We start from the raw sequence: 26,443 nt of genomic DNA, 5'->3' as shown, positions 1-26,443 counted from the left end.
AGCCCCACTACCTTTTTTTTTTTTTTTTTTTTATAAAGTAGCTGTGCGTACAATTATTTATAGTTTATCAGAAGCTCAGAAATATAATTACCGTATACGCTCGCTTTATGATAATATAATAAACTGCATCTGCAAAAAGTACTCCATTACAACTTTATATTATAATAATATATTTTCAAATACTCATGCAGAAACAAATGTGACACAATTACATGAGATCCACAAAATCGAATCAATACATATTCCAAATGGGGAAGAAAGCAAAATTTTAAATGCAATTATGTATGATGATATCAGCACATTCAAAGAAATAGCTGCTTCTAAAGCACTCGATAAAATAATTATTTCAATTCCATCTTTTTCTTTTTCTGTTATTGAAGCAGCAGCATATTTTGGTTCGGTGAACATTTTCAAATTCCTTCGTTCAGAGTTTCAATTTAAAATCACACACAAATGTCCTGAAATGTCAATCATAGGTGGAAACACGGATATTATCAATGAGTGCATAAAGTTAGATCATTTTATATGGTCCAAAATACGTACTGCTGCGATTTGTCACAATAATGAATTCCTTGATTACATGCTCAATCAAGAAAAATTCAATCCTTCAAATATAAATTCCTACCTTATCAAAGACACTATAATTTCTCACAATTTAAAACTTCTACTGCAAATGCACAAGTGTGATGCAGCTACTGTAATTCCATGGTGCACAGCAATACCTCTGGCCTACACTTATCTTAAAAAAGAAGAGCTCGATTTTAGTAATGTTGATTACGATGATAAATGCAATCTTTTCCGTTATGCAGTCGCTTATAATCAGATTGATAATTGCAAGTTTTTATTAAATTCTGTTGAAGATAAACAATCTATTTTAAGTTCAAAAGACAATACGAAACAAACTGCGCTCCATATTGCTGCACAAAACAACTATAAAGAAATGGTGGAATTTCTGATTTCCCAAGGCATTGAAATTAATGCAATTGATAATTTTGGAAAAACTCCTTTACATCAAGCCGCTTATTTCAATTTCAAAGAAATAGTAAATATTCTTGTTTTACATGGTGCTGAAATCAACAGAAGAAATAATGAAATGAAAACTCCCCTTCAAAAAGCAGCAGAAAACAATTCAATTGGTGCACTAGAAGTATTACTTTCTCATGGGGCAAACATCAATGAAAAGGACAATCTTGGAAAAACTGCTCTTCATTATATGATTGAATTTAATAATCAAAAAATTGCAGAGATGCTCATTTCAAATAAGGCTGATATCAATGCAAAAGATAATGATGGATCAACACCTCTTCATAATGCTGTTGAAGCGAATAATAAAAAGACGGTTGCATTTCTTATTTCAAAAGGAGCTAATATCAAAATCAAAAACAAAGAAAAGAATACTCCACTTGATCTTTCAAAGGAGTTTGAAAATAAAGAAATAATTAAAATCCTTTCATCAGCAGAAAAGAAAGACTCTAAAAAGACGAAAAAGAAATAGAAAACTTTACATTTATTGCATAATATAGCATATTATGAGAAAAATTGAATGGAGTGAAACGGTTTTCAATTTGGCTCATAAATTCGAACTTATTTCTAAACTAAATATTCTTATTATCAAATCTTTTATATTTGAGTTGAAACCAATCCATGTATTATTTCTCAATCTAGCGTGGCAATTTATTTGAAATTTAATCAATGATTTTTCATATTTTGTTTATTTTATCATCCCCATTGACAAAGCATGATATGACGTTCAAAATAAAGGTATTTCCACAAAATGGTAAATATGCTTTCTTAATTTTGGCAATGGATTTAGACTATATAGATATTCTAATAGATGAAGAATAGAAGAAAACTGCAAGAGCGATTTTGAGAGATTATTAATATTCGATTCTTTGACTTGCAAATATACATATTTGGATTATCTTGCGTTATTGTATGTTTGAAAAAGTATCAAGAATTTTCCCTAAGTTACTCATTTTGCGAGATAAACTGATATACCATCTATTATATATTTGTGTATTGCTTCCTATATGTGGCTAGTAACTACAGAAATTGTAGTTTCAGGAAATTTGAATACAGTTGGAATCCTAAGAAAGACATTGTAATATTGAGTGTCTCCTATTTCAATATACCATAATGATGAAAATATAAATTCATATAATCAGTCATTAAATATGCTATTTAAACTTGTGATAGAAACTCAATTTCATCATAAAATATGAAAAAATTCCAAAATGAACATATTCACATATGAGACATCAACTATCTATATTAGGTTTCTCAATTCTTCATTTAAAATTCAAAAAAATTCAAAAATTTGAATATCAACAGCAGAAATACGAATTTTCCATGAAAATTTGCAAAATGAAAAATATTTGGAATTATAAACATTATTTATTTTTGCCTTTTTTCCCTTATATGATTTGAATATTTTGGTTAATTATTATAATTTATTTTTATTGACATATTTCATGATATCCATACTTACCATATGCTCTCTCTCAAAATGTGAGAGTCATCTAGGTTTTGTCCGCAGTTTATTTTGGTGTCATAATTTCTGTGAAATAATGACATATTCAAAATTTTTACAAGACATGATAAATTCTCAGAGATCAAAAAATGAAACTGGATGGGGTTTTTGTGATATTGAGTCAATTGAAGTATTTGAATACCCTAGTCAAGCATCAAAAATATTTTGGGATGTCAATTCCAATAATATTGAACAAGCTTCTTCACAAATTATAGAATTCCTTACAAACAACAAAATATCTATCCAAATGTCGCTTTATCTGATTGATATTATTTCACAAATTTGCGTTAAAAATATTAAATTATTTACTGATCTTTACCAAAAGATATCAAACGAATACTCATGCATCATCGAACTGGAAAATGAGAAATTATCGACACTTCTACATTATAGAGGTTTCAAATTTGAAAACTTCGAACCTAGAATGGAAGAAGAAGAAATTCTGAATTTATATCCAACAAAATCTCCATTATTCTATATTGCATGGGATAAAGTTGATGATCTTAAATCTAAATTCCCAAATCTTGATATTAATATGAGAGTAGATGATGAAATCACCCCGCTTGATTGTGCAATCAAATATGGATCAGAATTGTGTTTCAATTACTTGAAAAATTTAGGAGCTCAATACGATTATTACTCCGAAAAATATGCCGTTCAAGGCGGAAATAAATACATTTTTATGCAAATGATAGAAGATGGTAAATAATTTGATAACATGATTAATACAGCAATGGATTATCGAAACTATGAAATTGCTGAGTATCTTAAATCACATTTAGGGCAATCATTTGATTCAATACCAGAAAGTATGTATTTCGGAAATTATGATGTTGCATCTTATTTACTTACTAATGGAGAAGATATCAACAAAGTTTACATTTTTTTCCATTCATATTTATCATTGTTTTATGTGATTCTGTTTCTTTTCATATTTATCATTGTTTTATGTGATTCTGTTTCTTTTCATATTTATCATTGTTTTATTACATTTTATTTCTTTTCATACTTATCATTGTTTTGTAAAATTCTTTTTCTTTTCATATTTATCATTGTTTTATATAATTATAATTCTTTTCATATTTATCATTGCTACATATAATTCTATTTCTTTTCATATTTATCATTGTTATATATAATTAATTTTCTGTTCATATTAATTGCTATTTTATGAAGTTCTTTCAATAGTAATGAATGTCCTCTTAGTATAGCAATCAAAGCGAATTCAGCAGAAATTGTCAAATTCTTAGTTGAACATGGCGCTGATATTAACATGAAACTAATTCTCATTCTTTTCATCTTTATCACTGGCTTATAAAATTAGATTTCTTTTCATATTCATGATTATTTTATTACATTATGTTTCTTTTCATATTTATCATTGTTTTATAAAATTCTATTTCTTTTCATATTCATGATTATTTTATTACATTATGTTTCTTTTCATATTTATCATTGTTTTATAGAATTCTCTTTCTTTTCATATTTATCATTGTTAAATAGAATTCTATCTCTTTTCGTATCTATCAATGTTTTATGAAATTTTTTTTCTTTTCATATTTATCATTGCTTTATTTAATCCTACTTCTTTTCATATTAATCATTGTTTTATTACATTATTTTCCTTTTCATATTTATCATTGTTATATACAATTCATTTTCTGTTCATATTAATTGTTATTTTATGATGTTCTTTCAATATTAATTGTTATCCTCAATGTATTTCGATCAAACCGAAATCAACAGAAATTGTCAAATTCTTAGTTGATGATAATATTAACAGAATTTTTATTCTCTTTCATTTCATATTCATGATTGCTTTATGGCATTCTATTTCTTTTCATATTTATCATTATTTTATTACATTATGCTTCTTTTCATATTTATCATTGTTTTATTACATTATGCTTCTTTTCATATTTATCATTATTTCATGATGTTCTCTTTCTTTTCATATTTATAATCCTTTTATGAAGTTCTCTCAATAATAATTAATGCCCTCTTAGTATTGCAATAAAAGAGAATTCAATAGAATTTGTCAAATTCTTAGTGGAACATGGCGCTGATATTAACATGAAACTAATTCTTATTCTTTTCATATTTATCACTGATTTATAGAATTCTATTTCTTTTCATATTCATCATTACTTTATATGATCCTATTTCTTTTCATATTAATTATTATTTTATAGGATTCTCTTTCTTTTCATATTTTTAATTGTTTTATCTGATTCTTTTTCTTTTCATATTTATCTTTGTTTTGTGATGTTTTCTTTCTTTTCCTATCAATCATTGTTTTAAATCATTATGCTTCTTTTCATATTTAACATTATTTTATGAAGTTCTCCTTCTTTTCATATTTATCATTGCCCTATTCAATATTCTTTCTTTTCATATTTATCATTGCTTTATAACATTATGCTTCCGTTCATATTTATAATCGTTTTTTGAGGTTCTCTCAATAATAATGAATCCCCTTTTAGTATTGCGATCAAAAGGAATTCAAAAGAAATTGTCAAATTCTTAGCTGAACATGGTGGAAGAAAATCAAATAGTTATTTTCTTAGTTGCGCGATTATTTAAGAATAAACGCCTCATATTTTTTAATTTAGAGTTAATTCGCCATATCAACGCACTTAATTTGAAGATGGTGGCATATTCTAGGAGATTTATAAACATTGTTCAACATATTTCGAAACAAAAGCCTGAGTAAGGATTCTCTTCATCCTGTGAGCATACAAAGATTTTATCATTAGATATATAATATGCCATTCATTATTTTCGAGTCTAATTGAAAACAAGAATTAAAAGGGGCGGCGACAAATTTGCCCAGCCAGTAAAGTATTCAATTTTTTTGCATTTTTTAAGGGTGCACACGAGAGGATCATGTAAACTTCAGAATTTAGCTTCTTAACTTAAATCATGGAATGTCTCAAAGACAAAAGTAGCATACAGCATGCAAAGCTAAAGAAAGATAATCATAATTAATACCTTAATTTTTAATATTACGCATTTTTAGGTGCAAAATTTAAAAACATTCTAATACAATAGAGCAGTTTCCAAAAGTAGCATACAGCATGCAAAGCTAAAGAAAGATAATCATAATTAATACCTTAATTTTTAATATTACGCATTTTTAGGTGCAAAATTTAAAAACATTCTAATACAATAGAGCAGTTTCCAAAAGTAGCATACAGCATGCAAAGCTAAAGAAAGATAATCATAATTAATACCTTTAAAGTTTAAAATCTTGATTTTTTTTTAAAATCAAATATTTATAACTTTAATACATACAGCTTAAACCTTATACTTGTTTTCTCTTGTGAGAAAGCAATCTTACAAAGCTAACAATCCTAAAAAATAAAGAATTAAAATTTAATAATTTAATCTAACAAAATTTCTCTCTTTATCCTTTTGCACTCTTTATATGCAACTCAAATCCATCATATAATATTCCTATAATACTCTTGCCTCAAACAATGACGAACAAACTGCTATTCTCATTTAATTACAGACCAAATCTATTCAAATTTCTGAATTTTTAATTTTCATTTCAATTTCAAATGGAATTAGAAGAAGAAACTATCTTTACTGTTATGGATCTTTGTAAATTTGGAGTTAAACAAGAAATACAAGCACAGTATGGATATGGTGAACGTGTCAGGAAAGAAAGATCTCAGATTTCATTCCACTGCAAATATCCAAAATGTCCTGCACATTTTAATGTTGCAATCTTGGATCAAAATAAATACAAACTAATCAAAATAGTTGAAGAACATGATCATTCCGCCCCAAATGACAAAAGTCAATATTCGTCTGTCTTTTATCGCAAATATTTAGAACATTACTTCCAAACAGATGACAATCAAAGAGCGATAGCACAGCTAAATGCATTCAAAGATCTTGAAATTCCTCTTACAGGTCCGTCCATTCCAGAGATGTACGCTCAAAAACCACGTGCAATCAAACGATTTGCAGAGAGAATACATGCTCTTCAAACTAGATATTCTCCTGACGATGTTGTGTCATTGCAAATCTTTGTTCAGACAGTACAAGAAGAATCTCCAGATGATCTCATTGCATTTGAAGTCTCAGACAATAATATGTGTTTCTATTACGCGCCTTTTGAAGGCAAAGCTTATGCGCATAGTATCAAGACATTTCATATAGACAGCACCTATAAATTGTTGCGATCAAACATTCCATTGTATGCATTTACTGGCAAAATCAAAGATTTTCACATTTTCCCTTTTTTATATTTCTTTTGTCAACCAGACACTTATCAAAACATTCAAGTTTGCGTGTGCGCCTATCTCAGATGGGTAACAATTGAGCCAGAATACATTAGCATGGACTGTGCTCCACAGATAGCTCAAGCAATAGAAGAAAGCATTCCACAAGCTCAAATACTTTGGTGCGGAGTACATGTTCTTCGTGCAATTCTTCGCAAATCAAATAAGTTTTCTTCTCAAGAAAAATTTGAACAATTCTATAATTTGATGAAGGATTTAGTCTTCAAATTAGATGCAGAACATGAGGAAGAAGCAAATGCTGCCTATGATCAAGTTCTGGAGTTGCTCGACACAGATCCAACAGCATCTCAATACTTTAACAGACAATGGCGTTACAACATATCAAGATGGATTGCTTATGACAGGCGTGAAGGCGACGCAACTAACAATATTGCCGAAGCTCATTTTAGAACACTCAAACATGACTATTTTCCTGATCGAAAAAATCTCAGAATTGATGATGTTATTATAGAAATTTATACAAAAGTGATACCATCTTTCGTTATCAAACTCAAAATTGATCAAAATCCAGCAGATGACCGTGTTATTAGGATCATGGAAAAAGCAACTAACGCATAAATTGATGTAAAAAGACAAAGAAAAATCGAGAGTATTTCAATGCTCAATAGATTGCTCAATGCTATAGATCCGTATTTTTCCCAAGTGAGCGGGGTATCTCCAATCCCAGCCCTATCGTCCTCCCAGTGTCAGTTTTCAATATAAAATCCAAATTTTTTTTGAAAATAAAAATTTCGAGAAATTTTTCTGATTTTTTTTCTTTGATTTCAATAATTCAAAATAAATTTGGGACTAAAAAGACACTATTTAATGAAATTCATATGAGTGAATGTGGATAAATACTCTCAAAACTAGGGCTGTACAAGATTTAAAAAAACATTGCCGGGTTACCGTAGAGGCCTAAAAAAATCGCGCCTCGGCGGCAAGCCGCCTCGGCATTAAGAATGCGCATCTAAATTTTTATATGTCCTTCTTTCTTTTATTTTTCCCTTCCCTTTCTTTTCTTTTTCTTTTTTTTCCCTCCTCTTGCTCTCATTTACCTTTTTTTTCCTTTTCTCATCATTTTTCAAAATTTTAAATTTTTATCAAAAATCTTGCCTATAACAGCAGACTATGGAACCTTTTAATGCCTCTTAATCAATATTATACAGCATAAAGCATATTAAATGAAAGTAATTACGTATAAATTTATTTATTATCTTATTTATTAATTCTTTAGCATGTATTGTTTAATATTAACTTTTCTGTACATTAAATATGATATCTCCAAAGTATGAATGCCTTGTAACGAAACGAAAACTTAATTTTATGTTGAATATTTGTCACAAACATTAGATTATTAAAATATATGTTGGATATCCCTTAGTATGAGACTTCGTGACTCTTGTAGTCTAACGTGAGCTTTGGATTGCAAGCTCTGTGGTTAACGAACATAAATTAATTGTAAAGTTTTCAAAATTTTTCATCGTTTCTATCAGCATCTATTTTTCCTTTAAAATAATATATTTGTATGAATACAATATTTAGTAATTTTTTTATTTCCTATAATTTCATTCAAAATTTCAAAAAAATTAATTTCTATTCAATATTATTTCAGCTTCAAAACACTTCATTCTTATAGATGTTGATTCACTAAAGTGTGATACTCAATGTCTTATTTCAATGAAAATTGTTCTGCAAATTTATTTCACTTTTGACCTCACTTTTTCCGTAATTCAATTTTTTACTTTTAATATTTTAGATCTTCATAAAATCATTTGAAAAATTAACCATATAAAAAAATCAAGTTAACAATTCACTTTTTCCGTAATTCAAAAATCAAAAATACAAATAATATATCTTTTTATCAAATATTATTATTATATTCTATGAAAAATGAGGTCCGGAAATTTTGCGGATTCCCGTAACTCAATTTTACGGAAAAAGTGCAGTAAACTATTCAAAATACGGAAAAATTGGTGTAAACTAATGATTTTACGGTAAAATCACGGAAAGTCCCGGAAGAATATATGTGCCTATATGAAATTATACAAAAATGAATCAAACGCATTTTAAAAGATTGTTCTTGTATTATAAATGCTATTCGCAGATTTATTAGTTGAAGAAAATTACCAAATTTTTGCCGATTTACAAAAAATGATTTACAAAGCATATTTTTATAAGGCTTTAAAAATCTTTAAAATGTGACCGGTGACGGAAATCCATGGTAACCAACCGCGGTTCCCGTTTGGAATGCCATACTCAAAACATACAATTTATCTATTTTTTCTTTATATTATCAACTAATTAGTGATAATTTTTTTTGAATCAGATTTTTTTTTCATTAAAAACATAATATATAACACAACAATGATGCACACATACGTATCTACACATCAAAATATAAAGCTTGTTTTGGTCTGGGCATCCCAACCCAAAATTCTTTAAAAATTGAATAAAATTGAATACTTGGGGCTGGGATACCCATCCCAAAACCGAATTGAATTTTTTGAATTAAAGAATATATTTATGTATTTATAATATACATGTGATGTCTATAAAAAATACTAAATTCTAAAAAAAAATTCAATTTATTCAAAACGTATACTAAGTGATCACTTCATTAGTAGGATCAGCAATCCTACTAAATGGTGAGAACGCCACTAACTAAAAAGGGAGTCCTTGGAGCTCTTGATCTCTTGTCAGTAGAGTTCATAATGAGGCATGGCATCTACTGATTAGAGATCAGAGCAATCCTACCTTACCTTCAGGAGCTACAAAGCTCCTAATCGTTACGAGAGGGAGCCTTGGAGCTCCTGAAGCTCATCAGCAGAGGCTATTTAGCATTTGGGCCTCTTCTGATGAAAGATGCGAAACACGTCTACGAACCAGGAGCTTCAAAACTTCTAATCCTTACTAAAGGGAGCTTTGGAGCTCCTGAGTCTCCATCAACAGAGTCCCAGATGGTAAATGTCCTTTGCTGATGAAAGATGCGAAACACATCTACGAACCAGGAGCTCCAAAGCTCCTAATCCTTACGAAAGGGAGCTTTGGAGCTCCTGAAACTCCTTTTACTATAAAATAGGACAGTTTTCTTCTGAGGTTCTCATCAAATCTAAGACTTCAGAAGAAAGCTGTCCTATCAATGTATACTTACACTCTCATGGACTACAAGTGTACAATTTTAAGGCAGAGATTATCCGAGGCCTCTCATCAAATGAGAGACCTCGGATAATCTCTACCTTAAGTAGTCAAATAACTTTTCTCACTATTTAGGAACAAAAGAACAAGAGTTGGAGTACTTTAAGGCAAGATTCTTCCGAAATCTCTCATCGAATGAGAGACTTCGGAAGGACCTTGCCAAATCCTTGAACGCCAATATCCTTGGAACTGAGCTAGAACCAGGGAGAAGTAGCATACTATAGAGCACGATGGTAATCTCGGAAATGCTTATATCGCCCCAAGCACAATATTTAAGAAGTCTAACTCATATATACAAGAAGTCAGGCTGAATAGATATTGTGCATATGGTTTGCAGAACTCTCATGATATTTCAAATTCATGTTATCCCAAAAAGGTGACACTTTGGGTGTATCGTCCATCCCAGGGATGCAAAAATCACATCACCTTGGATCTATACTCAATGCTGTTAGTGATGACTCAATAGATCCCACTAAAATATATCCTACCTTGAAAGTATTATTACAAAGAACTCATTTTATTTAATTTTGATTTTAATTTTAGATTAAATTATTAAATTTTAATTCTTTATTTTTTAGGATTGTTAGCTTTGTAAGATTGCTTTCTCACAAGAGAAAACAAGTATAAGGTTTAAGCTGTATGTATTAAAGTTATAAATATTTGATTTTAAAAAAAAATCAAGATTTTAAACTTTAAAGGTATTAATTATGATTATCTTTCTTTAGCTTTGCATGCTGTATGCTACTTTTGGAAACTGCTCTATTGTATTAGAATGTTTTTAAATTTTGCACCTAAAAATGCGTAATATTAAAAATTAAGGTATTAATTATGATTATCTTTCTTTAGCTTTGCATGCTGTATGCTACTTTTGGAAACTGCTCTATTGTATTAGAATGTTTTTAAATTTTGCACCTAAAAATGCGTAATATTAAAATTAAGGTATTAATTATGATTATCTTTCTTTAGCTTTGCATGCTGTATGCTACTTTTGGAAACTGCTCTATTGTATTAGAATGTTTTTAAATTTTGCACCTAAAAATGCGTAATATTAAAAATTAAGGTATTAATTATGATTATCTTTCTTTAGCTTTACATGCTGTATGCTACTTTTGTCTTTGAGACATTCCATGATTTAAGTTAAGAAGCTTTAAAAAAAATGCAAAAAAAAAATAAAATGTAATAAAATAAAAAAATTTTTAGTATCGATAATCTGAAATATGTTGTTTACTTAAGCCGCTAGCGAAGCGAGCGGCTTAGTTTCGTAATTTCATACAATTATTTTTCGAATTTGTTCTTTTTGTCAACCGCGAGCGAAGCGAGTGGCTTTTTATTTTTAAAAATTTTTTTTTCTTTCTTACTTTTTTTCCCTTACTTACAAATTTGATAGTAACTTACCAAATCTCTCTATCATATAATAATAAATTAATCCATTTTTTGTTTCAAATCTGACACGTTACATTTATGACATGTAAACTTGTCACTTTTCACTTCACCTCACTGGGCAAGTTTGTGCCTCCCTCGAATTAAAAGTTTTGGACCAATTTTTTTTCTCTCGCCCGAATTTGGACTAGTTTTTCAATATAATGTTAGCGAAGAAACTAATCTATGATCTCACAACAAAATTAATATGAAAAGAAATTAATATTATGAGATTTTAAGGCTGCACTTACGCCCATCTGGCATTAATTCAAATTTTTGACAACCGGCGTAAAGCGACATTGAAAATTAGCCTTGAACACCTGAATTGAAGGCCCCGTTGTAATAAACAGAAATTCATCAAAAGTGATAGCTCTCAATTTTTTGACATTTGTAAATTCTAAATTGAATGAGAAAAATGAAATAATACTAAGCATAATACAATATTCTAGATTTAATTATAATTAGGAAAAAGTTAGTTTTGAGAGTACTTTTCATAGGCATATAGAATGAAATCTTCTGAAAAATAATATCACATAAACTCATATTATTTTCTAATATATAACTATTTTATATAAAAATCAAATTCAATGATCTTAAAAGCGAAGGATAAACCTCAAAATTTACGAATATAATGAGTGGGAATATAATGCTTATCTATCATAAAACCATATGAAATATCAATTTTTGCTTTACGCCTAATTTTTGACGACAATTAGCAAAAAATGTTAAATGTTAACACTCAGTCCATTTGAATATGAAAAATAAATTGACTTTGATTAAATGTTTTTATTTATCATGCAATTCTTCTTGCGACCAAAGATTTGAATAAAAGTTCAAAAAATAAGATAGCTTAAAAAATAATATACGGTAGTGTTTACTAATAGATGAATAGTATATAAATTCTATTAAAATGGATTTGATCCAAAAAAATATAAAACCAAAAAATAATTGTTATAATTTAAATGAAGAAGTAATTTAAAACGATTTTATTTATGATCAAATTTTATATATTTTTTTGGATCAAATCCATTTTAATAGAATTTATATACTATTCATCTATTAGTAAACACTACCGTATATTATTTTTTAAGCTATCTTATTTTTTGAACTTTTATTCAAATCTTTGGTCGCAAGAAGAATTGCATGATAAATAAAAACATTTAATCAAAGTCAATTTTATTTTTCATATTCAAATGGACTGAGTGTTAACATTTAACATTTTTTGCTAATTGTCGTCAAAAATTAGGCGTAAAGCAAAAATTGATATTTCATATGGTTTTATGATAGATAAGCATTATATTCCCACTCATTATATTCGTAAATTTGAGGTTTATCCTTCGCTTTTAAGATCATTGAATTTGATTTTTATATAAAATAGTTATATATTAGAAAATAATATGAGTTTATGTGATATTATTTTTCAGAAGATTTTGTGTTCTTCTTCAAAATTTTATTTTTTTATTAAAAAGAATCTTTACAAAATATACATTTACTTTAATTAATATTTAAAAACGTGCTCTATCAAAAGTTCCAAAAATTCAATATTTTAGCTTTTCTGAGGTGTCACTTTTGATGAATTTCTGTTTACAACACCGTCATATGAATTTCAATTTTTTGACACTTTTCTTTAGCCAAGAAAAACTAAGATTTATGCATCAAGTCAATTCTTACGGTATACAGATACCTGATGATGGCAATGTACCCTATATGGATCCAAACGACATCATTACATTGATTAATGCCCTACAGAATATGACCGTTTATCAAGCTCAACTTGTCATTCCAAGCTTATCAAAATATTCGATTGATTGTCTTACGAAAAATTTTAAAAATGCTCTAAAAAATCCACCATTACCAACACCAAATTCACATAAAAAAGCATTTCAGTTCACACCCGAAGAAGATTTTTGGCTGATTACATTCTTAAGATATAAAGGAGAACAAACATATACAAAAGAAAGATTTTTAACAGATACAATGGAATTTGTTGGACATAATCATACTTTCGAAGAAATTAGCCAAAGATTAATATATTTAAATGAACTAACTGCAAAGGAAAAGGATACCGATATTGATCAAATTGCAAAAAATGTTCTTGATGAAGAAATGTTTTATTTATCTACAGAACAAACAGAAGAAATGCGCAAAAATGACATAGAGTCTAGAGACCTTATGCAGCTTCGTTGTAATTACGCTCCTGATTGCAAATTAAATCCCCATTCAGAAATAAATATGATAATTAGCCAAAGCCATGTTGATTTACCAATCTTAACTACATTTGATACGCTAAGCGCTATGAAGGCCAATGATTTGGCCGTTTTAAGATCAATTAACGTTGCATTTCCAATTAGGAGAGAAGCAATTGTTCTCGGAAGGAATCAAGCATACGATCAAGTTGATATAGATTTGTCAACCAGTGGACCATCAAGTTGTCCGCATATTTCAAGAAAACAAGCAATATTATCTTTTCTCGAGGATTGTTGCTTTTACATAGAGAATATAGGTAACCGCGCATTTAGAGTCAATGGGGTACCAATTTATCCTGATCAAATGTGTAGAATTCCTGCTTATGCGATATTAGATTTCTCTGGAGTATTATTTTTGTTTGTACCTAATACAAAACTCATTGATGAGCTTAGTAGATTTCTCGGTGATAAATAATTTTGTTAGATTTTTGTAAATATTTATATATCTCATATTTTTCATTACTAAATCATGTATTTCTCATATAATTTCATAATGATATACTTGATTTTTACATTAAGATGTCTAAAAATGTTTAATTTCTAATTTTGAAAAAATTTATTTGTTCATAATATCATTTATACAGGATGATTGTTTAAAAATATCTAAAAGAATCATTTACAATCAATAAAAACAAACCATATTTAAAAATTTAATCAGAAATTGAATATTTGCTTAAAAAAGCAAATATTTCAAACATAAAACTAAAATGGAGTCATAGTGAGACCTGATTTTGAGTGATTTGCTCTAAGAATTGGTTTGAGATTTGACTTATTATAATAACAACAAATCCAATACTTCAAAATAGGTACATCATCTTTAGAAATCCCAAGACTCTGCACAGCATTTAGTAATTCATCGGGTGTTTGTGAATAATTTACAAATTTCCTCATAAAAAACATAAATTTTGAGGAAATTTCCTTAAGTTTGGTCAATATATGGAGCATAAAGGTGTTTTCACTCAGGTTCTGCTTATCCTTATCGATCAAAACATTGTTTACAAAGGAACTCGACGGACAACCATCTCCGTTGTAATATCCAGTGATGAGATCTAGTAAAGACACAACCTTCTTCACATCTCCAACTACATCTTTGGTAATAACTATTGAATACTGTTGGGAATCTACAACATTTATCGAATTTGTAATTTTCATGTGAGAAGGTTTGTAGAATGGACATAAAATAGTAAGTTTTTCGGCAAAGGACTTGGTAGATGCGAATTCTTCTGTTTTAATAATTAAAGTTTGGCCAGATAACAAAGTAAAAGCAATGAAATAGAACACATGACTATTAAGGAGTCTTGGAATCAATTGTGATACGTTTGTTAGGCGAGTTTCAATTGACTTCGAAGCAAATCTGGAAAATCCATCATAACATAATTTATTTGTAATTCCTCCGAAGTCAATAATATTCTTTGTCTCAGAGTACTCTGAGTAGCATAAAATATTTGCTCCAGTAATTGTTTTTGGCATTGATGACATCAAATCAATCAAAAAATCTCTGTAATCGTCAAGTTTGATTAGATCTTGGGCTGGGCGAAGATCAAATTTAATGGAAACAAAGTATGATGGAGGCCTTTCTTCAGCTAATTCCTCATTGACTTCTGAAATTTTGAAAATTTCTAATATTCGTTTCAATTCATTAACTTTCTGAGAAAGAGTAATATCGCCCGGTTCTAGTTTCTTTACTGCCAACATTATTGAAGCGTAATACTTTTTAAGATCTTCTGGAAATGACTTAATTGTAGGACTTTGCATATTTTTAATCATTTTGAGTATTCTCTCTTTCTCTCCCATATATACTTTTGAAATTAAATCAGAATTTGTATGCGCAATAACAAACATCAGAGGACGAGTGAAACCGCGCGCATCAATATCAAAAATTTGGAAGTATATTGCAAAGAAATGCATCCCTTTGAAAGATGAAATAAATGTTGAAACGTTAGTTGAAAAATCTGAAAATGCAGAAGCAATCGGGGTATTTACAATGAATAACTTGAATTCATTTGGCTGGCATGTTGTCATAGTTCCGCTCTCCCAGAGAGTTTTAGGAAATGAGCCTTGCGCGAATTCGTACATAGCGGCATAATATCCTAAATCTTGAAACAATACAGAATTTTCTTGAGGAAAAGCTAGAGGAAGAGAACCTCGAACGCTTCTCATATTTTGCATGTGCAAAATACTACTATCTGAATAAAGGCGCGCTCTTGGATTTCTCCTCATATATGATTATATTGTTTTTTTTCAACAAATATGAGAACCATATCATGGGTAAGTAATATGAAATCATTATGATTCAAAAACTCGTCATGGAGGTTTCGCAAAAGAAAAATTGAAGTGTATAAATAAAAATTAACCAATCCAGATGTGATTTCTTCATTGATGAAGGATTCTGGTAATTATTTGACAATAAACTATTACTTATAATTTTGCTTTTGTAAACTTCTAGAAAAAAAATATTTTTTGGATTCATTTGAATGGAAGTAGACCCAACTGCAGCCATTCAGCGAGTTCTGGACAATCCACGCTCAACAGTAGAAAATGTTGTTGGTAATGATTATTTTTTGCAAGCTTTAAAAGTGGAATATAAACCATTATTAAATTACGTCTCACGTGATCAAACAATCATCGAAATGTGCAAGTGGATATTCTCAGAAGATAAAATGAGTGATCCTAACTATAATAAAATGTCAAGTTCAGTCATACGAGTGTTTACGTCATCAATTCCACAAGTTTTTATGGTTTTCATTGAAAGTAAAACGTTCGCAGATCAATGCTACTCATTTTTAGGCTCAAATGATTCAGCAAATCCGCAACTATGCGGGTTTTTATATACAATTTTGAGTCAACAAATCAGATGGGGAAGGCCAAAGTTTTTCAAGCTTTATCAAGATGTCGGCAACTTACTCTTTGCGCGTATGAGGAACCTAGCTATACAAGAATTAATAGTTTTAGTTGCCACGCGTCAATCTTTAAATTTATTCAATGATTCTCGGTTTATTTTGTATTTATCTACGGTTGCCACTGCTCAAGATGCAGATGTAAGTCGGCCCGCAATTACTATTCTTCTCCAATTGTATGATTCTTTGAGCGATGAATCGCCATTGCTTGAGGAGTTCTTTAAGCCGGAAATAGTAGCGAACCTATTCAAAGTATGCTGCGAAACTACATCTCCTTTAGTTGCAAATGATATTGCAGCTGTTTTAACGAGTTTATACGCATTGAGTTGCGATTTAGAGCCAAATCTTACAAAATATGAAAAATATCTTCGACTTACAAAAGACAATATCACTCCTCTCAGCGTTGCCTTCATTTCTGTTTACAATCCATCATATTTAGATATATTCCAACTTTACTTCTTACCTAACGCCCATTTGAACCTCCACAGTTACTGTTCCCAGCTAATAATGCGATTGTCGTTCCAAGAAATCAATTCCCTTGTTGAAGAAACTGATTTTTTGGAACAATTAATGTCTACTTACGGAACTCCTCAATGGTGTTCACATATGGTTCAAATATCCCTTGTTTTAGCCAGATTAACCACGGAATGCTCAGCTTTGCAGTTCGAAAAATGGGAAAATTTCGTCGGAGCGAATATTGTTCCTCTTCTTAGGATTATAGAGAGCGAATACGGTGGTTCACTCATCAGCCCAGGTTCTGAGAACTTTGAAGAGGAAGAATCCACTGATTCTTACGATTACGATTATTACTCATCGGATGACTACGAAGAGGACAAATCTGATGATGCCGAGCAGGAGATAGGTCAGGATGGCGAAATGGATACAAGCGATTCTGGTTCAGAACCTGAAAATGCGAATGATCAAAAAGAATGATAGTTCATATTATCTTGTAAAGTTATTGTTGTATAGAGTCAAATAATTTATGTTTTTTAATAGTTTTTTTCTGAATAATTATTTTTATATTTTTTTGAATTTTTGTCTTTTGATTATTTCCTTAGAAATGTAAGTTCTCATGGGCATATATTTGAATATTCACTGCATAATTAGGATATAGGGTTTTGCGCATTTCCGAAAATTTCATCCTTATGGAAATAACTGGCATTTATTAATGCTTTGTACTATGAAATGGATATAACTTATGGGCTTCATATTTATAAATGCTCTCGAGTGTATAAAACCTGAAAACAAAATTGGACAACTTTTTCCGGAAAGCGATTTCCGACAAAATTTTTGAATAAAATAAGATTGATACCTGCGAAGATTGATGTTTATTCAATTTGGCCAACTTTTGATTTCTGAAATTGTAAATAATTATCTCTTGACACTTTTTTCTGCTCGTTTGATTTTTTTATTAATTTTTATATGAGTGGATTTGGACACTTTAAATCTGATGATGATGAACCAGCAAACTCTCCAGGAATGCCAACTGGATACAGCCCACGGCCAAATGGAGATGAAGATCCTGCCACTTTTACAGTTAATGGCATAAACAGAAATAATCCACTTGCTGGATTCGAATTAAAGTTTGGAGACGATGGTGGAGCAAATCAAGGATTGACTGGTTACTCTCCGAGACCAGATGCTTTTAATTCAAGAGAAATGGAAAATACACCAGAGCTTGCACAAATTTTTAGTTTAATAACTGAATACCAGCCTGCAGATATACCAATGGTACCATTTTGGAAGCCATTTATTCCAGATTTGATACCTTCCATCGGTGCAATCGATGCTTTTATCAAAGTACCTAGGCCAGACGATGAAGCTGATCCATTGGGTCTTACAGTTCTCGATGAGCCAACAATTGGCTGCTCAGATCCACAAATTTTGAATATGCAACTTAGAGAGAAATACGGAATCGTCGGAAATCAGGAATCAGATGGATACATTGGTAGCATTCAGGACCTAGAAAATAATCAAAAAGCTTTAGATGTTTTCTTAGAGTCGTATGAAGAGATAAATCGTAACAGACCACCACCAACAATGACATATTCGTCAACTATGCCCAATTTCGAAGCACTTCTCCAGGAATTCCCAGAAGAAATGGAAGATGTTTTGAAAAATATTCCGTTACCAGATGCAAATATGGATCTTACGATCGAAGAATACGCAAAAATCATATGTGTAATGCTCGATATACCAGTGAGAGGTAATATTATTGAGTCTTTGCACATGTTGTTTTCATTATACGAACAGTTCCATGATCATTTCTATTTTAACCAGTCTAGAGGATCTACTCCTGCTACACAAGGTCGTGAAGAAAGAATTGATTTGTAATTTTTTTGATATATTGAATAATAAAATTTTATTTTTCTGTTTCTTTCAAAAATGAAATTTATTTGCCTACCAGATATGGTTATTAAGAAAGAAAATTGAATTATCAATTTTCCAATTTAATCATTAAAATAAAACTTCTATAATATATTTTTGATGGCGTCTTCTTATGAATAGTTTTCTAAATTGCTAGCAATTGATATTTGAAATTCACACATTCTGAAATTATAAGAAGAATTAGGTGGTGATAATATCATCTATAACACCAGAAGATAATTATTTACTGTTTATTATGTTTATTCAATGATAATGCAAATAAAGATATAAATGTCTGGTATGTTGAATGATAATGAGAATCGATTGCATGAATGAATTGGAATGTTGCATTTCTCGTCAAATGGATGTTTAAGTTGGAATTTCCCACAATTGATTAGATCACCTTGAGTGTTTGTGGTGCTAACATCAATGTCCAGAGATTTAGTACTAACATTAAATTTCTTGATATTCCGTGGAATAGTCATGTAAAATTTAACACCGATGAATGAATAACATTCGATCAGACATGTCGAATTGAATGTGATGATATCACTACTCTCGATTGGGAATATCAAATATTTCAATTTCTCACAATTCTTGAAAGAATTCGATTCGATTATCAAACTATTTTTTAATTTATGAAACTTAATCTCTTGTAAATTAACACAATTTTCAAAACTTTTGCTTTCAATCCTTTCTATATCAGAATAAAATTCAATGTATTTTCCACCATAATATGCAAATGTATTTGATCGAACTACCTTTAGGGTTGATGGCATAAATATAGCTGGTATATTGCTTCTATAGAATAATTCGCTATTCGGGGTTTGAATCATATAATTCTGGAAAATAATAGATTTGCAATAAAATTCACGGAAACTTCCGATATCAATTTTTTGATGTTTGGAGAAATAATAAGATCATGCTTTGTTGAGTATCCTCTGAAAGCTTCATATTCTATAATGGAACAATTTGGATAAAAGGAAAAAATATCAGTAAATGAACAAGAAACCCAATAAAATGAACTATAATTCTCGGATATAGATATCGTAGTTAATAATGGACACCCACCAAATGGGCCACCAGTAACTGGATCATTGTAATATCCAGATATCTGTATAACAGAGTCTGGAATGGAGATATTTCTAAGTTTTGTTCTAAAGAACGCCCCAGATTTTATACTTTGTAACTCTCCATTCATAGGAAGTAATACTTCATTTAGATTAGAATTTTTAAAAGCACCGCTATTTATAAGTTTGAGATGATTACACATGCTTAAATTAGCAATTATAAGCTGAGTGAAAGATGAAAATGTGCCGATTCCGAGATCTTCTATTAATGTTTCTTCTTCAAAACTCAAATATTTTAAAACATATCTAAGTGATTCAAGTGGACGAACTGTAACTCTTCGATCAACAACTGTACTATCTTTAATTCTGACAACATTCTTCGGAATGATAATTGTTTCGTTAGGAGTAACATCAATTAGTATAGTATTTAATTCATCTTCATACTTGAATTCAATAAGCAATAATAATACAAATATCCATAAAAATATCAAATACTATAGAATATGAAGCATTGAAATTTTTGAATATTGAAAATTTGAATCAGAGAAATCACAATTTGTCCCGTACTCTCAATTTATCTCTAATTTATTCACAAACTCGTTAATATATTATAAATGACCTATGATTATATATAATAAGTGTTTGATCATCGTAATCATCATATATTTGAATGAATACATCCCTCATTTCAAAGCTCTTGTTACGTTTATGATTATTTTTTAAGGGTGTCCAGGTTACGATAGGTAAACTACCCAAAATTAACCTTAATCATGCTACAATGTGTGGAATGGAAAGTTTCGAAGCATCCAATATAATAACCTTAAAAGTGCTTTTCTGAGGGTGACATATTGTCTCCAGCGCACCCTTAATTGACTCAAATAATCATTCATACGCTCATTTTTGATTTAAATTATATATGGCTCATAGTTCCGGTTATGACCCCCACTGGAAGAGGTGACGATTAAATTATTTGTTGACAATGAATCTCCACTACGATTTGGATTTTGTTACTTTTTTGTTATGTTTCTTCATGTAAAGTGTACCCTAAAATTTTTTATCGATTACTTAAATGTGTAAAAAAGAAGATTATGAATACTTTTATGATATTTATATTCATTTTACAAGCATACCATGTGAAGTATTATAAAACATTATAGTTTCAAATATATAAATCATTTATTCATCAATTCATCAAGAAGATTATGAATTTTTGAATCGTCAGTCATATAATAAGCAGTACTACCATCTTTATTTTCTATTGTGGTGTTAATACATCTAAGTCCTAAGAGATCTTTAACAATTTCTCGATTATTGTTTCTGGATGCTTCATGAAGAGGAGTATTTCCATAAATATTTTGTGCATTAATATCAATTTCATATAATGTCAAAAGGAATTTGACGACATTATTTGAATGATAGCGACAAGCAATATGGAGAGGTGTGGCTCGATAATCATTTCTCATATTAGGGTCAACACCACATGAAATAAGATCTTGAACAAGAGATAAATTATTTAATTGAGCGGCATCATGAATTATTGATGAATAAATTCGAGCGGTAATTTCATGATATCTATGATCAACGGCAAATTTAATTGAATAAATATCTCGTTCTTGACTGCATTTTGCAAATGTATGATAAAGATCTGAGATATAGGGTGTCCAAAGGTGTGTTTAGCACAAACCTGAATACTGCGAATAGAAATAAACAAGTTACATATATATAAAGTTTATTTAAATATAATCACCATTGGATTCAATCACGCGTTCGCAGCGATCGATCCAGGCTTGAAAGACACGCTTTAAATCATCATGAGAAAATTGCTCAAATTGCTCTCTTACAAAATTTTCAAGATCATCTGGACTCGCGAATTCGCGTCCTTCAGCTCTCTTTTTTAGCGTGCCGAATAAATAAAAGTCAGAGGGTGCAATATCAGGTGAATAAATTGGGTTTGGAACAACTTTGACATTGTTTTCCACCAAGTAATTCATTACCTTATGACTTTTGTGAACTCTTGAATTATCAAAATGAATTGCAAACTTTTGTTTTTGTTGTTTGGATTTCTCAAACTCATCAGAATTGATAATTTGAGTAAGAACATTGTCAATTAGATACTGAGCATTCATCGTATTAGGTTTTTGAAGAATATCAATTGCGATGATGCCATTCACGCCCCAAAAAACCGACAACATCATCATTGGTGTGTCAATTTTTTTCTTCGGGAATGTTTGCGGATTTTCATCCTTCGGGATCCACATGATTTTGGCTGCTGTTGCATATTGAAACCAAGACTCGTCCCCTGTTACTAAAAAGCGAAACTTCTTGGATTGATACGCACCCAATATAGAGAGGAGCTCTTTCGAAGATTGGACTCTAGATTTTTTTTGAACTGAATTAAGGTTGTGCGGAACCCAACGTGTATACGCTAGTTTGTAGTTCAAATAATTGTGCAGATAATAACTGACTGTTGTACGTGGTATCTTTGTCATCTCCTCTATCCTTCTGAGTGATGCTCTTGGGTCTTCATCTAGCGCTTGAAGAATTGCTTTGATTTTTCTTTGATCCGGCGATTTTTTGTCAATTTTTATGATGGGCGCCTTTTTGTTCATGAAGTGATACATCCTAACATGATACGTTACAGTGGAATAGCTAGGAGCATCCATACCGAAGCATTTTACCAATGTCTTGTAGATTTTTTTACAGTCTTTGCATTTTTTTGCAAGAGCGAGGATGTTTTCTTTATGATTCATTAAAAAAATGAAAAAATCCCGCCAAAATTTCCCGCGAAACCGCCTCTTGTCTCAAAATTCATTTTATATCCCGGCATGGCGCCAAAATACAACATACTCATCATATACATATATTCATATTTTTTATTATATATTTATAATCAGCATATATCTCCTTTAATAGTCTCATATAGAGCGCTGTGCTAAACGCACCTTTGGACACCCTATATTATCGTGGGCCCAATAATTTTTAATCAATCTTATATTTTCATTTGTAGTTGAAATTTTATCCAATTGTTTTATGTCTGTTATCTTTGATGTTACCAATAATGTTTGAAATAAATGAGTGAAGATTTCATTTTCGTTTTGGATAATGTTATCTGATTTATTTTCTTTTGTGATTTTTTTATCAAAAGAGTTGATAATTGAAGAATAAAAGCTGATGAAACAAGAAATTATTTCATTGGTGCAGAATTCGAATCTTATGAATTTGATCAGTTTGTCGCATTTTGATATTTCTGAAAATGATAATAAAGGTGAAAATGTTTTGATGAATGAAATAACAAAATCACAGATATCATCTTCTTTGTAGACAAAAACATGTTCATCACTCAAAATACATGAAATAAAATCAACAAAAATATCATCGATGTTTTCGTTAAAATATAATGATTCAATAGAATGATATACGGATTCAATAAGAAGACAAAGTTTTGAAGGTCCAATAAGAGAGATATGAGATGCGATGAATGAACATGTTTTCTTGAAATCACGGGTCTTAAGACTGTATCGAATGAATGATTCGATGTTTGATTCACTGATAAATATTGATGAAATAATAAATTTGTATTGTGAAATAAAATCTTCATTCTTGAGAAGAACACCGAGATCATAAATAATTTCACTTGTTTCGATGTCGATGTTTCCTGAAAAATATCCTTCTTGAACAAACTTCGAAAAAATGTTTATTGCTTTCTTAAATGATTCTATATTTGTATTTTGATTGTTATTATTAATGTTAATATCAATATTAATTTCTTGTGCACTGTTGTCTGTAATCAAGATGTTTCGGACTGTTTCACTTAGAACAGCTGCGTGTGACTGTGTTGTATAAAATCGATGGCCATTGATTATGAAACAAAAATCGCTTCCATATTTAACTAAAGACGAGTTTCTGCAATACTGAGAATTAACAACAAATTTAAAATCACTCATCAAAATTTGTCACTTTTTATAAAAATTTACCATCATAGTTTGTAATCAAAAAGAATTTTGAGATATAACTATGCCTGTCCATACGGTAACCGGTGGTAAGTTCGCATGGAATCCGCTGCAATGGTAAACTTTTTAGAAATTTCGGAATAAAAAATATATGGAATAAATTTCGTTTTTTCGTTTTTGAAATTTTTTTTTGAATTTTTTTCAAGGAATTATCGTTGCAAATGCCTTTCGTTTTGGGAGTTGTTGGATGTGGAATCAAAATTATAGGAAAATAGCTAAATTTATATTTTTTACCGCAAGCTTTCCATAGATTGAGAGACTTTTACCTCATTTTTACCGCAAATTGAGGGGTTTAGCCGCAAATTGAGTACGTTATCCATAAATTGAATGGTGGTATGACCACATTTTTTACCGCAACTCACTTTGCATAGAAAATATCAATAGCATTATACACCAATGCGATATTTGCATCTTTGAAGTAAATACACTATTTGAATTGCGGTAAACGATATACCTAAAGAATTTTTAAAATAAAGTTAAAAAATGCTTACTTATATAAATACAGTAAAAATACATTTTGGTATACAAGCTGTCCAGCATTTCGAAAATCTTTTCATGTCATACTTTTTATAATTGCTTATAATATCTCTTAGGATTAGAAACAAAACCAACCTCTTGGAATCGAATTTTGAACCTGATTTGATTTTGAAATTAATTGATCATTGAATTTTCGGAGATTTAAATGGATCAATCGGCACTATAATTTAACCCAAATTGATATAAGGTTGCAATAATACTATGCTAACCCAAGCATGAAACTTCTATATAATAAATGCAATTATCAAGTATTTCAAATATAAAACACATTCAACATTTGGATTTAAACATTAAGGCTCGACTGGCAGGTCCTTTCAATGTTGAGAGAGTATTCGATTTGTAGAATACTTTGTTTTTCAGTCCCTCATGCTATCCCAAGTTCTTAAGAGGAGATTGTCTATAGCAGCATATATAAATATAGATTTGTGCCTATAGTGAAGAAAGCAATATTTAATCTTTGAAAAAAGGAATTTTCGAGTCCATAAAAAATGTTGGTGTGAAGCCTTATCGATTATGTTTTTATTTAATATAGATACAAATAAAGACATAAATATTTGGTATGTTGAATGATAATGAGAATCGATTGCATGAATGAATTGGAATGTTGCATTTTTCGTCAAATGGATGTTTAAGTTGGAATTTCCCACAATTGATTGGATCACCTTGAGTGTTTGTGGTGCTAACATCAATGTCCAGAGATTTAGTACTAACATTAAATTTCTTGATATTCCGTGGAATAGTCATGTAAAATTTAACACCGATGAATGAATAACATTCGATCAGACATGTCGAATTGAATGTGATGATATCACTACTCTCGATTGGGAATATCAAATATTTCAATTTCTCACAATTCTTGAAAGAATTCGATTCGATTATCAAACTATTTTTTAATTTATGAAACTTAATCTCTTGTAAATTAACACAATTTTCAAAACTTTTGCTTTCAATCCTTTCTATATCAGAATAAAATTCAATGTATTTTCCACTATAATATGCAAAAGTATTTGATCGTACAATTCTGAGAGTTTTTGGCAATTTAATTACTGCAACACTATAAAAAAGTATTTGATAATTTGGCGTTTCAATCATATTATTCTGAAAAATAATTGACCTGCAATAACACTCGCGCAAGCCATCAAATTTGATTGAAAAAAAAAAAAGGTAGTGGGGCCTCCAGGCACTTCGTGCCCTCTAGCCCTGAAGATGTTTAGTATAACTTTGTCCGGACAAGTAAGGGTCTATCGTCGCTACAGGAAAAGTTACGGGCGTTCCAAGGAAGTATACTTTGAGAAGCCTTTTCTCCATTTTAAAACAAGATAGGACGGTTATTTTACAAAACTGACAACACTTTGACCGAGTAGTTTTTTGTGCTGAACAAAAAGTGTCATATAAACATCTGTCAAAAACCGTTTTTTACTTCACTTAAAATGCCACGTAAGCTACGTAAGAATATACGTAAGAGGAAGAGAGCATTGAAACATCCAATAGTAAAACTGACACCACAACAACAGTTGCAACAACAAATAATGAATGACCCCACTATGTTGCAACAAATGTCAAGCAACCCTATGCTTTTAAACCGAGTTATTGGTGCACAGAGTGGGGGTTTAAGAGCGGCACTTTTAGCGAAAATGGCAGGCTATGGTGGAGCTGCAGACGGAACAGCTTATAACCCTCAAAGTCAAATGAATTTGAGTTCACTCAAAAATCAAATAACAGATGTCAAAAAGTCAAACATAGACATACAGAAACAAATAAGTGAAAACGAAAAGAAACTAGAATAAGACAGACACACAAAGAAACTCAATGAGTTAAACGTAGAGAAAAAGAAGAAAGAAGAACAACTGAAAGAACTAAGTACAGAGGAATATGCG

The 26,443-nt window shown here is 30.1% G+C and overlaps 8 protein-coding genes and 2 pseudogenes across 10 annotated transcripts, besides 15 other annotated features; 7 read left to right on the top strand and 3 right to left on the bottom strand.

Annotated features, from left to right (window-relative positions):
* Positions 1-280: 280 nt before the first annotated feature.
* Positions 281-1,495, top strand: TVAGG3_0003440 (proteasome regulatory particle assembly; the record flags this gene model as incomplete). The annotated part of the gene is made up of 1 exon (XM_001302720.1): positions 281-1,495. One exon carries the CDS (start codon positions 281-283, stop codon positions 1,493-1,495), a length of 1,215 nt encoding a protein of 404 aa, XP_001302721.1.
* A 1,099-nt stretch (positions 1,496-2,594) lies between these two features.
* TVAGG3_0003430 (protein ubiquitination) lies at positions 2,595-3,239 on the top strand (the record flags this gene model as incomplete). The annotated part of the gene is made up of 1 exon (XM_001302719.1): positions 2,595-3,239. The coding sequence occupies one exon, from the start codon at positions 2,595-2,597 to the stop codon at positions 3,237-3,239; it is 645 nt and encodes a 214-aa protein (XP_001302720.1).
* Positions 3,240-5,340: 2,101 nt separating this feature from the next.
* Positions 5,341-5,363: a terminal%2Cinverted (terminal inverted repeat of MuDR-6/TvMULE4 transposon ID:TVAGG3_0003410).
* Positions 5,341-7,464: a mobile genetic element.
* On the top strand, positions 6,373-7,013 carry TVAGG3_0003420 (annotated as a pseudogene). Its single transcript has one exon. A coding segment is annotated over exon 1 (641 nt).
* Positions 7,465-7,691: 227 nt separating the features above from the next.
* Positions 7,692-7,885: a mobile genetic element.
* Positions 7,886-9,708: 1,823 nt separating this feature from the next.
* Positions 9,709-9,888: a mobile genetic element.
* Positions 9,889-10,458: 570 nt separating this feature from the next.
* Positions 10,459-11,540: a mobile genetic element.
* Positions 11,541-11,678: 138 nt separating this feature from the next.
* Positions 11,679-11,699: a mobile genetic element.
* Positions 11,679-11,699: a terminal%2Cinverted (terminal inverted repeat of Kolobok-N2_TV transposon ID:TVAGG3_0003370).
* An 80-nt stretch (positions 11,700-11,779) lies between these two features.
* Positions 11,780-11,816: a mobile genetic element.
* Positions 11,780-11,816: a terminal%2Cinverted (terminal inverted repeat of Banshee-A3 transposon ID:TVAGG3_0003360).
* Positions 11,817-12,993: 1,177 nt separating this feature from the next.
* Positions 12,994-13,031: a mobile genetic element.
* Positions 12,994-13,031: a terminal%2Cinverted (terminal inverted repeat of Banshee-A3 transposon ID:TVAGG3_0003350).
* Positions 13,032-13,038: 7 nt separating this feature from the next.
* TVAGG3_0003340 (G-quadruplex RNA binding) lies at positions 13,039-14,166 on the top strand (the record flags this gene model as incomplete). Its single annotated transcript, XM_001302718.1, has 1 exon — positions 13,090-14,100. One exon carries the CDS (start codon positions 13,090-13,092, stop codon positions 14,098-14,100), a length of 1,011 nt encoding a protein of 336 aa, XP_001302719.1.
* A 110-nt stretch (positions 14,167-14,276) lies between these two features.
* Positions 14,277-16,002, bottom strand: TVAGG3_0003330 (uncharacterized protein; the record flags this gene model as incomplete). The annotated part of the gene is made up of 1 exon (XM_001302717.1): positions 14,388-15,164. The coding sequence occupies one exon, from the start codon at positions 15,162-15,164 to the stop codon at positions 14,388-14,390; it is 777 nt and encodes a 258-aa protein (XP_001302718.1).
* Positions 16,003-16,069: 67 nt separating this feature from the next.
* TVAGG3_0003320 (uncharacterized protein) lies at positions 16,070-17,558 on the top strand (the record flags this gene model as incomplete). Its single annotated transcript, XM_001302715.1, has 1 exon — positions 16,160-17,515. One exon carries the CDS (start codon positions 16,160-16,162, stop codon positions 17,513-17,515), a length of 1,356 nt encoding a protein of 451 aa, XP_001302716.1.
* A 426-nt stretch (positions 17,559-17,984) lies between these two features.
* TVAGG3_0003310 (intraciliary transport) lies at positions 17,985-19,068 on the top strand (the record flags this gene model as incomplete). Its single annotated transcript, XM_001302714.1, has 1 exon — positions 18,005-18,916. One exon carries the CDS (start codon positions 18,005-18,007, stop codon positions 18,914-18,916), a length of 912 nt encoding a protein of 303 aa, XP_001302715.1.
* Positions 19,069-20,742: 1,674 nt separating this feature from the next.
* Positions 20,743-20,883: a mobile genetic element.
* Positions 20,884-21,191: 308 nt separating this feature from the next.
* TVAGG3_0003290 (ankyrin repeat domain-containing protein 49 family) lies at positions 21,192-21,482 on the bottom strand (the record flags this gene model as incomplete). Its single annotated transcript, XM_001302713.1, has 1 exon — positions 21,192-21,482. The coding sequence occupies one exon, from the start codon at positions 21,480-21,482 to the stop codon at positions 21,192-21,194; it is 291 nt and encodes a 96-aa protein (XP_001302714.1).
* A 190-nt stretch (positions 21,483-21,672) lies between these two features.
* Positions 21,673-21,700: a terminal%2Cinverted (terminal inverted repeat of Mariner transposon ID:TVAGG3_0003270).
* Positions 21,673-22,975: a mobile genetic element.
* TVAGG3_0003280 lies at positions 21,753-22,879 on the bottom strand (annotated as a pseudogene). Its single transcript has one exon. A coding segment is annotated over exon 1 (1,127 nt).
* Positions 22,948-22,975: a terminal%2Cinverted (terminal inverted repeat of Mariner transposon ID:TVAGG3_0003270).
* A 3,021-nt stretch (positions 22,976-25,996) lies between these two features.
* On the top strand, positions 25,997-26,353 carry TVAGG3_0003260 (protein of unknown function, DUF4106 family; the record flags this gene model as incomplete). Its single annotated transcript, XM_051219709.1, has 1 exon — positions 25,997-26,353. The coding sequence occupies one exon, from the start codon at positions 25,997-25,999 to the stop codon at positions 26,351-26,353; it is 357 nt and encodes a 118-aa protein (XP_051104695.1).
* Positions 26,354-26,443: the final 90 nt, after the last annotated feature.

The sequence above is a fragment of the Trichomonas vaginalis genome, chromosome IV (genome assembly GCF_026262505.1).
Source record: "Trichomonas vaginalis G3 chromosome IV, whole genome shotgun sequence".
In the NCBI taxonomy this organism is placed as follows: domain Eukaryota; phylum Parabasalia; order Trichomonadida; family Trichomonadidae; genus Trichomonas; species Trichomonas vaginalis.
Note: the sequence above shows the minus strand (reverse complement) of the source record. Positions and strands in the feature narration are given on the sequence as shown.